The 10,704-nt window shown below is 33.1% G+C and overlaps 2 protein-coding genes across 2 annotated transcripts; both read right to left on the minus strand.

Moving 5' to 3' along the window:
- Positions 1-1,345: 1,345 nt before the first annotated feature.
- LOC106336178 (agamous-like MADS-box protein AGL80) lies at positions 1,346-1,983 on the minus strand. The gene is made up of 2 exons (XM_013774928.1): positions 1,431-1,983; positions 1,346-1,368 (listed from the first exon to the last, which is right to left on the minus strand). The coding sequence occupies exons 1-2, from the start codon at positions 1,981-1,983 to the stop codon at positions 1,346-1,348; spliced, it is 576 nt and encodes a 191-aa protein (XP_013630382.1).
- A 2,926-nt stretch (positions 1,984-4,909) lies between these two features.
- Positions 4,910-7,129, minus strand: LOC106312231 (glutamyl-tRNA reductase 1, chloroplastic). Its single transcript, XM_013749676.1, has 3 exons — positions 6,760-7,129; positions 6,437-6,678; positions 4,910-6,333 (listed from the first exon to the last, which is right to left on the minus strand). The coding sequence occupies exons 1-3, from the start codon at positions 6,983-6,985 to the stop codon at positions 5,209-5,211; spliced, it is 1,593 nt and encodes a 530-aa protein (XP_013605130.1). The 5' UTR covers positions 6,986-7,129; the 3' UTR covers positions 4,910-5,208.
- Positions 7,130-10,704: the final 3,575 nt, after the last annotated feature.

Here is a 10,704-nt window from a genome sequence, read left to right on the forward strand (position 1 = left end):
AACTTACATTTTTAGAGGAGAAATGAAATCCATGAGTGATAATACCTACAAAAAGATAATATTGTTATAAATAAATAACATAAAAATACACATTTAAAATCTATAGATCTAAAACTTACATTTTTTAAAGGAGAAGATGAAAACCATGAATCATAATATCTAAAATGACAAGATAACATTGTGAGAAAGACTTGAGAAAATTTTAGAGAGAAAGAAGAGAAATGAGAGAGTTTGTGAAAGAACTGAGAGAATTTTAGGGAGAAGGAAGAGAGTTTTAGAGAGAAGTGAGAGAGTTTTAAAAACTTGTGCAGCCACTTTAGAGAGAGAGACTGTATTAATTTTGTTTATATAGGGAGACAAAAATGTAACTAGGTTAAAATTTACGATGTTGTAGACTTCTTTTAAAGTCTAATAAAATTGAGTAGATTTTACCATAACATAGTAGAACTTTTTAGAAATCTACTATAATAATTTCAGTATTGTTGCTTATTCTTTATTATTTTAATAATTTTAATATATGATTTACTAAACTTATTTCTTTATTTTTTAATAGTTATAGTTTATGATTTCATTTTTTTATTTTTAAGGAACTTAACTCAGTTTAAATATAATGATTTTTTGTAAAAAAAATTGAAAAATATAGGGAAGGATAAAAACGTAAAATATATTTCTGTTTTTTTGTTTGGTCATAACGGTTAAATAGTACTTTTACTATCTCTTTAGATTGACTTTTCATTTGACTGAAAGTAGGGTACACTTTTAGGTTTGACTTGAATATTTAGGTTGTTTTTAGCAAATGTCTCAATTTTAAATAAACTTTTGTTGAATTAAAAAGATCCTATATAGAAGACAAACAATACCAAAAGGATTTTAGAATCTGAATCGAAACTAATAATTTACCATTTCGTTTTCCTCACATGATAGAGAAGACATTAATTTAAAGACTCACACTTGATGCAAGAAAAACGAGAAGAGATGTCAAATCAAAAATTTGTCACTGAAAATCATTTAAGACAAAGTAAACATAAGATGACTGGTATTGCCGTCTGCCTCGATGGATATGTTTTAAAACCAGTTGTTGTCTTCCATCCAAGGAAAACCTGTTTGCTCACCAATTTTCATCATTTCTTCAACGAATCCTTGTTCCAGATTTTGATTTTGATTCTGATTGTAAGATTCATCCTGAGACAATAGAATAACATATTGTTTTTATATTGGTTATGATTTTAACAAAATATATGGATGCTAATCATAAGCTCGAACCTGATTCATAACCGGAATATATACTTCTTCGTTGCTACTTGTTGAGGGAACACTTGCAACAAAATTGTCAAGCGGTAAATCACTATGGTATGTAGAGATTACGGACTGCAACATTTTGGTTAGTTCAGAAGACCTAGAGGTTTTGGAGACCAGAAAGGAAGACGAACCTGCTTCAGCAATAGAGGTTTGTGCTATGTTCAAGTCCAGAGCCATTGAGGAAGACTGGCCGATTTCAAAATTTGGATTGTTTAAGGTTTGGTTCTTATGCTGAACAAGCTCCTTAAGATATTGATCAATGAAACTACACAGCTCAGAACGATCATCATTGTTTAAACTCAAATCTTCCATGTTCCCACTGAGAAACGCGAACATGAGCTCCCTCATGTATTTCTCCTTGTTTTGGTCATTCTGTTTCTGTCTTTTCGTCCTGGCTTTTTCGATCATCTGATGGAGAAATTCTTCATGGTTCACCGATCTACATGTCTTTTCTTTCTCTGACAACATCTCAAACTTCTCTAATACACTTTTAACCTCTGAGTTCGATGGCCATACCTCTGGATTAGGGTCGTATTGATTGTAGATGACCGCACATGTATCAACGTCGCAAAGAACATGGAGCTCATAGAGTTTCTGATTCAATTCTTCCTTCCTTAAGTTGAAAGTTGCTTCCCTTGCCCTGCCATCGGTAATGTAAGTTAGGTCCATCTTTTTCTTCCCCATGATGATTGTATGATACTTTTCTTTCTGTGGTTTTCTATATTATGTTTTGTTATGGTAATAAATTTTTATATAGTTGTCAAAAGCTCCGAGTCATTTGTTGTTACTCTGGTCGCTAATTTTACTACCAATGCTAAGTTTCTAATTAATGGAATTTTCCTTAATTACCTGATGCATACTAATGCTACAAGATAACTTGAAATTTATTGGTGTTGACAAGTGTTATTGTCAAGGATATCTTCACTTTGTAATGATATGCACATTATTTGTAAAAAATGCCACAGTCTAAATATGATACAAATATCTTTCATTTCTTTTTTGAGATTCATGCCTTTTTAATANGGGGAGGGGAGGGAGGGGGTTATAACGAAATGAAAACTTTGTACAACCAACTAAAAACAATTGAAAAACATAAACTGAAAACAATTAAACCAACTGGTATTGATCAAGCCTTGTGGAGTGGAATCAGAGATGAGAATATCAACGAATTAATTTAAATTACGCTAATATGAGCCTCACCCTCTTTCGAAGTCTGGTGCACTGTAGGAAAGGGCGAAAGGCTCGGTAGACTTGATATAGTGATCATACAAACACGAAGTGACCATTTCTCGTACTTTTTCTCACCACACAGTACTAGAATGGACATATTTCACATGTTTTCCGATATATCACACATCCTTTGATTTCTCTAACTCAAGCACACTTAGCACTGAAGTTCTCTCCGGATTGTTAACCGATGTCATAGCTAGCCAAAATAATTTTTAAATACAAATAATAAATATGAAAAATAAAAGTAAAAAGGTTACACACTAAATTAGAAGAAAAAAAAAACTAAACATAATTCCAATATTTAAATGAAAATAAAAATACATATATATATATATATATATATATATATATATATATATATTCAGAGTCCGAACGAGATATGTAATATAAAAAATCTGACATAATACCATAAGTGAAACTAGATGACTTCAATTTTTTTTTTTTTAAATTGATTAAAATATCTACACCGTCATAATAACCACATTCGAACCATCTCAACAAGTATATTTGGATATTTAATTAACCACAAAACCGAAATAGAATCTGATTACAATAAACAAGTCAACGAAAAAATGATAAAACAAAAGAAAACAACTAAATATATAATTACTCACACCTATATACACTATTAAAACTACTATTAAGTCCATGGCTGGTTTTCCCGCTACGACCGGCAAACGCAGCTTTTGCGGTTGGTAGCGGTTGACAGCGTTTCGAAACAATCATACACACCGTTACAAATCGCTACAAACCGCTCCGAACCTCGTAAAATCAAAAGCTGGTTCCAGATAGCGTTTGCGATTGCGGGCGGTTGCGGGTGGAAAAATAAATATAAAATCATTTTCAAAAATATTTTAAAATGAAAATATTATAAATAAAAATATATACATATTTTATATATTAATTAAAATTCACAAAAAATATCATAATTTGTTTTATAAAAAAAATAAACTAACTATTTATCAGAATTTTTAAACATTTATATACACACATATATAAAGATATACACATGTATAAAACGAAATAAAATATTTTTTAATATTTTTTTAATATAAATCTTCAAAACAAATTTTATTAAAATTATAACTTTCAACTAATTTAAAATTTTTATAAATAATTTTTTTAATTAATCATATTATATTGATAATTATTATATTTTATTACAATAGTATGTTTTTTTTATAATGTTATAATATATTAATATGGGTAATTTATTATTAAATTATAATAAACCAGTCACAAATATCACGCAAACGCAACAATTTTCAAACGTTGTACCAGTCATACAAAACGCTTAATAACGCTTGAAACCGCAATCACCCACATCCGCAAACTCCCGCATCCGCAACCGCAACTGCTGCGTTTAAACCAGTCGGGATCTAAGTACCTTTTAGAAAAATCATTTTTTTCTTCTTAATAATTATAACTTGTGGTCTGCGTACTACGTCAATCTCCCAGGCATCTCGGGTTCAACCCGCGCCTCCCAGTACTAGGTTGACAAAAAAAAATTATAACTTGTGTCACTGAATTGATAACTATTAATTAATTATCCACAACTCATTTATTTTGTTAGATTATTCTATATCTAAACTTACGACACTTAATTATTTAACCAAAATCATTTATTTTGTTATATTTTTCTCTAAACAAACTTACTAAACCTTCGATTATTCTCTAACAAAATTTTACAATAAAATTTTACAAATTTATTTAAATGTGACTACAAACTTTAAATGTTATATATTCATGTATATTATTATTTCATTCCACATAAATATACACTATAAATATTTTTATTAAACATATAAAGATATTTCTCAAATATATGTTAAATAATGTGATAATTAATATAATTCACTCATAAATATTTGAATTATAAGAATCAAAAAATAAATTTCAATTTAATATTTTCTCAAAAATAAATATAGAAGTAGAATTTATTTGGCATATAAAAAAACTTAAAGACATATCTATCTATCTTATTAAAACAATAATATATTTAATTTTGAAAATATAAATTCATTAATATACATAAACATAATAATTGGTATTTTAAATTCAAAAATTGGTTCAGTGCACCTAAACTGGCCTTTATTTTGCAATATACCCTTAACATTGGAGGCCACATTCTCTTTCTGTTTTAGCCTACAATATACCTTCCCTTATGACACATAGCCTCTGCGTTGCATGTTAGTGCATCACTCCTAACAGAGGGTTGTAAGACATGCATCAGAACACAATAACTCATCAGAAAGAGAAGCGAAAATTGATTTACATCTTACAAAAAAAAAATATTGACATGAAAAAAGGTTGTCAAGAAAGCAACCAAATATAATAAGCAGATGAAATCTATAGCTTAACAATATAAAGATAAACAAAAGGAAAAACATCTCTATACCACATGAACAAAAGTTTATAAATTACAAATGAGTGACGGTACTTGGATCAGTACCTTTATATTCGAGTTTATGAAGCAAAAACATGCAACAAAGCTCGCTTAGCTTCACAGATACTTTAAACGACATAAAAATGTTAGCAAAAGAAACCTGTCTCTTGTACACAAATTAAATGAATCATATAGATCCTCAGCTTAATGGTATATGCAATTTACTCGGGTTTGCAGGGAAGGCATTTCCATGTAATCTTGTCTGTCAAAAGAGATGGGCCAGATCCTATCTTTCACTTCTGTTGTCCCGATGTCATCGCCTTGAGCTTCTCCTCCAAAATGTCCTTCTCGAGACCGTACATTCTGTTCAAAGCATGCATATTCTCAAGGGTCTCGCTCAGCGTTCTACTGTCACTCCCGTCACATCTCAGATGCTGCATTGGACCATGTAAGAACCTGTTCACGATACCTCGGCTTAAGTCATCAACAGCTCTCGTCGTTTTCTTGTTGATGTCATCTCCCATTTTGGACATGCACTTCTCCAGCTCCGCCATTCTGATTCTCTCTGCATAAGCTCTCAACTTCTTGATCGTAGGAACCGTCTCTAGCGAATCCCTCCACGCTTCAAACTGGTTAGATTCCTCTGCGATTATGGTCTGAGCTTCCATCGCTTTCCTCAACCTGTCTTCTTTATTGGCCGCAACTACTTCCTTGAGGTCGTCCACATTGTAAACCCGGGCGGTCTCCACTTCATTGACACAAGAACCGACGTTTCTCGGAACAGAGATGTCAACAAAAAGCCTCACTCCTCCGATCTCCGGAGAAGCAGGAGGGAGAGTCTCCACGTGCTCCTTCAAGAACAATGGCGACTCAGAGGCTGTGCTGGTGAAAACAACATCCGCTTCAGCAGCAGAAGCTAGCATCTCATCGAGAGGACGATACGTAATCTCAACGCAAGGGATCTCCTCGCGGATTGCTGTAACTCTCTCTTCGCTTCTGTTGACCACCACCATTTTGTTGCAACCTTTGGCTACCAAATGCTTTATCACAAGCTTCCCCATCTTCCCTGCACCGATGATCAACATCCTAGCGGACGCGTGTGAAGATTCCGGAAGCTTCATAAGGGCAAGTTCGACGGCTGCTGAGCTGACGGACACAGCCCCAGCAGCGATGTTTGTCTCTGTTCTGACACGTTTTCCAACTGTTATGGCGTGTTTGAACAGGCCGCTGATGTTCCTCCCAAAGCCATTCACTCCTTGCCCAACTTTCACGACTTGTTTCACCTGTGCAAGGATCTGACCTTCTCCTAGGACGAGAGAGTCAAGACCAGCTGAGACTTCGAATATGTGCTGCGTAGCGTCCTTGTTGTACAGAAGAAAACGGTGCTGACATATCTCCGAAACTGGGATTCCACTTGTCTGCCAACAGAAACATGATAATTTTAACACTTGTTACAAACTGAAACACACCAAGGAACAGTATATAAACAGATTGAACAAAAAAATCTCACTACAGGTGTACCTTAGACATCCATTCAGTGACTTCTTTGACTCCACGGTGCTGAGAAAGAGCCAAAACATAAATCTCCATACGGTTGCAAGTACTGAGGACAGCAGCCTCTTCGATGTGATTCAAACCGCACAATTCGCCAATAGCTCGGGGCCATTCAGCTTCAGGGATAGCAAGCTTCTCACGCATCTCAACGGGAGCTGTGTGAATGCTGAGACCAATCACCACAATGCTACTTCTCTCCTTTGTATATCCTGATAAAAAAAAGAGAGCTACAACATCAATCACTACCAATGCCATTTACAACACTAAAGAGAGAGAGCGAGAGAACTTACTGTCGGGTGCAGAGTTCTTGAGTTGTTCGAGAGCAGAGATGGTTGCAGATTCAGACGGAGAAAGCTCGCAACGTGCTCTATGGATGAGACCACGTCTGGTTCTGTTGTTCCTCGGAACACCAATGAGACCCAATGGTGTTTGCAAAGTAGACGTAGACGATAGAGTATGGTGATTCAATAAAGTCTCAAGCTTTGGGCAACCCACGAAGGCATTTGAAACCGCCATAGAAACCCAAATCTCAGATCTCTTTGCCAGGTAAGGAATCGAGCAGAGGCAGAGAGGTCTGCGGAGGAAGGACTAGAATATGATTTGAGGAGGATTGGAACAGTTTGGGTCCGGTTTAACCGGTTTGGTAAAAGTTTTAAATGTTTTGATTGGATGGAAATCTTTTAGAGATGTGTGAGAAATTGGAAATGGAGAGATTTTGAGATTTTGATGAAATTTGATTGGCGGGTGGAGAACACGTTTTATCCACACTCGTTGTTGATTTGGTGGCCTTTCTACTTCCACGCTAACTTTATTTTACGGAAAATTAGAAAAAAAGGACACTTTGAACTTGGATTTATCCCCTTAAGATTTCTGCAACATTTTTTAGGAAAATAGGATTTTAATTTCTGTAAATACCATAATGTTCTTAAATTAATCAATTAAGTTGAATTATAATTATAAGTAATAATTCTCTAATAATTTTCGTAATAATTTTAATAGTTAAAATAGTTAGAAAGTTAAAAACAAAAGAAAAAAAAATGAGAGAACAAAAGAGGGACACGGGTTAAGATATCGATATCCTAATTCCTTTTTTCTTACCTCGTCTTCTCCGCGTAGAAACTTTTTCCATGGCGATTTAGGGTTCTTCATCTGCCCTTGTCTTATCCGCCGAGCTCTTCATCTGCCCTAGTATCTAACCTCGTTTTCGTCATCTTTCTCTTCTATCTCACTGAAGAAACAACAAAATCAAAGTCTTCTTCCTCAACTAGTTTCGTCGGATATGCCAATTCCAAATCGAAATGTTTTTCCATCAAATTCCTCAAAATCTCAAGTTTCTTAACAGTAGGTAATAATCTTTGATTCTCAAACTGAAGTCTCGTAGTTGCTTTTGTTCCTTTGACATTTCACATGCTCTCTTTCAAGAGATTTTTGTTTGCTCTCATTATACGTTGCGTCTCTTGGGATTTTGATGTATTTGATTTTGTTTCAGGTGGGCCAAAAGCTGCATGTATAGGCTGCGCTGGCTTTGCAACTTTCTCTGTACTCATAGAGAAGTTCTTCGACAGACATACGTAAACCAACAATATATCTAACATATGCCATTGCTGCGTATTGTTTAGCTGTTTCTTATAGAGTTCATCACCTAAGCACAGGGAGAGGGGGGAAAACTAGAATTACATTTTCCAACAACATAGAAGAAACTTAAGCTTGCTGTTTGATTCAATTTTGTTCAGTTGTTGTCATTATTTATCATAGATTTGGTTACACTCATGCTCCAATATTACAGTGTTCCTCAGAAAATAAGGGCCTGTCATTGCACACAAAAGTTTCAGGTTGTAGAGATTGATTCAGTTTTGTTGTGTACTTTCATATTGCCGAATATTAATCTGGTTAAAGTTCAACCTTTTTTATATGCGACAGTGGAAGAAAACTTCATTACAAGTAGAATCACTTAGCTGAGCGTCCCCAGCAATGGGGGTACAATGTCCTTGACTCATCAAAATCAATTCTAAAACTGAGGTTTGTTGTAGCCACTGTCAAGAGGACGTGGTACTGGCGCTAGGATCATACATGGTAATCTGATCGTTATAGTCTCAAATTTGACAAGGAATCTAGTACTACAAACACAACCATAATGATATAACTAGGAGTACTCTTATGTGTTGTCTACTTTTTTACAAAAAAAAACTATCTTCATAGATGAAGAAGATTATAGATGTTGTCCCAAACATTGTTCCACTTTTTATCTGAAGGCATGGCGAAGTTGAGCTCAAATATCTCTTTAGAGATGTTAGCACTTTCACAGAACCCAACAAGCTTGGCAACTATCTCTTCACTCTCTTGCACGTGACTTGAGTCGTAAGGATCAGTCCATAGCTTGTTCACGAACTGTAGCTTCCTCTGTTTCCCTTCCAGTGGTACGTCCCACTTCATGTACAGCTCCTCTCTCTCCTTAGGCGTTAGTCTCGAGTTTATCCTTCTCACCAAAAACTCCTTCTCTCTTCTCAATGCTCTTATACTACATCAACAACACATTGATGATCTAAACAATGTTTACACACTGAAATGAATAATGTCACAAAATTTACTTATGTGTATGTCCCTCGATGATAGAGATACAACTGCAGGTTCACCAGATTTAACATAGATTAGAACCATAAACAACGAGATGATTATGTTGATGAAGAAGAGAAAAACACAAACAACGAAGAGAAAATATCGTGGGAGAATGAGAAAAACATGGGAGAAAATATTCTATGAGATATTTAGGGAATATTTAGTTTAGACTTAGGAAACATCTTTAACCGAATATGGAAACTTCCATATTTTTCGGATTTCACGTAGAATATATATCCTCGCTAACTCAGAACTCAATAGAGTAGATGTGACACATATTCTTCCTCAAGCGCCACATAAGGTAAAAGGCAGAACATGTTATGGAACATAATATATATAAGGTATATCACTGCGTTGTGGCTATATGTCGTTATCAAGCTTTAGGTATACTGAAGACTTCTTTCTTGATTATAACGTTTCGAAATATAGCTTGGTTAGAATGTATAAGAAAGACTAGTTTACGTTGTATACCCAAGATATATCTATGTATAAAACTTAGTATCCGATTTCTAGACTAAGTAGATGACCAGAATGAGTATTCTAACTGTAGCTAGAAGATAAAATAAAATATGATTCCACTTTTTTTTTAAAAAACTTTTAAACATATATATTGTCGTACTTATGTTTCCAATAATTTTCATATTTTTAACATTTTTAAAATTCAGTATACTATTTTTTCCATAAAAGAAGGGTAAAAATTGTCCAGAATTGCCCAAAATATCAGAAGTCCTATTGTAACAAATAAAAGTTCAAAGTGTCCCATTTTTCTAATTTTTTCTTTATTTTATTCATTTGTTATTTTCCTATTAGACTCGTGACTCTTACGAAATCTATGCTCATAACATTTTCTTTGTTTTTTCAATGAAGAAAAAAGTTAAGAAAATATGTGTGCATGCAAATGATCCGGATATTTGAAAAGAATCTATGCAGATTTAGGAGAACATTCCCTATAATATATTTGCGAAGTGATTTATACACATGTCGTCACTACAATCATTCTCGCTGAAAAAAGATGACATGACACTTAAAATATATGACATGGTTTTAGAAAATAGTGACATGACATCATATTAACTGTGAGATGTAAAATTTCCTTATAAAAATTTAATTTTTTTTGCAGGGATTTTAAATATAGTAATAAAAATAACTTATATATCATCATTAATGTCAATTTTTCATATAAATATTTATTTATGATAAACTATTAAATATATTAATAATTCATCAATCACAATTAAAATAATAATATATATGTATCTCACATTAATAAAAATAAACTAAATAAAGTAACACTAATCCAAAAAAAAATTGATAGTTAAATATTTAAACATTATTTAAATTTATCCGTTCATCTTCATCATTTAAATTAACAAAAAGACTTTTCAGTTTAACTAAAACAAACAAAGTCTCAAATTTATTAGAATTTATATTTATATGTAAATATATATATATATAGTAACATGACATTATATTAATTGTGAGATGTAAAATTTCCTTATAAAAATTTAAATTTTTTTGCAGGTATTGTAAATAAAAAATAACTCATATATCATCATTAATGTCAATTTTCCTTATAAATATTTATTTATGGTAAACTATTAAATATATTAATAATTCAT

Source organism: Brassica oleracea, chromosome C1 (genome assembly GCF_000695525.1).
Source record: "Brassica oleracea var. oleracea cultivar TO1000 chromosome C1, BOL, whole genome shotgun sequence".
NCBI classification, from domain to species: domain Eukaryota; kingdom Viridiplantae; phylum Streptophyta; class Magnoliopsida; order Brassicales; family Brassicaceae; genus Brassica; species Brassica oleracea.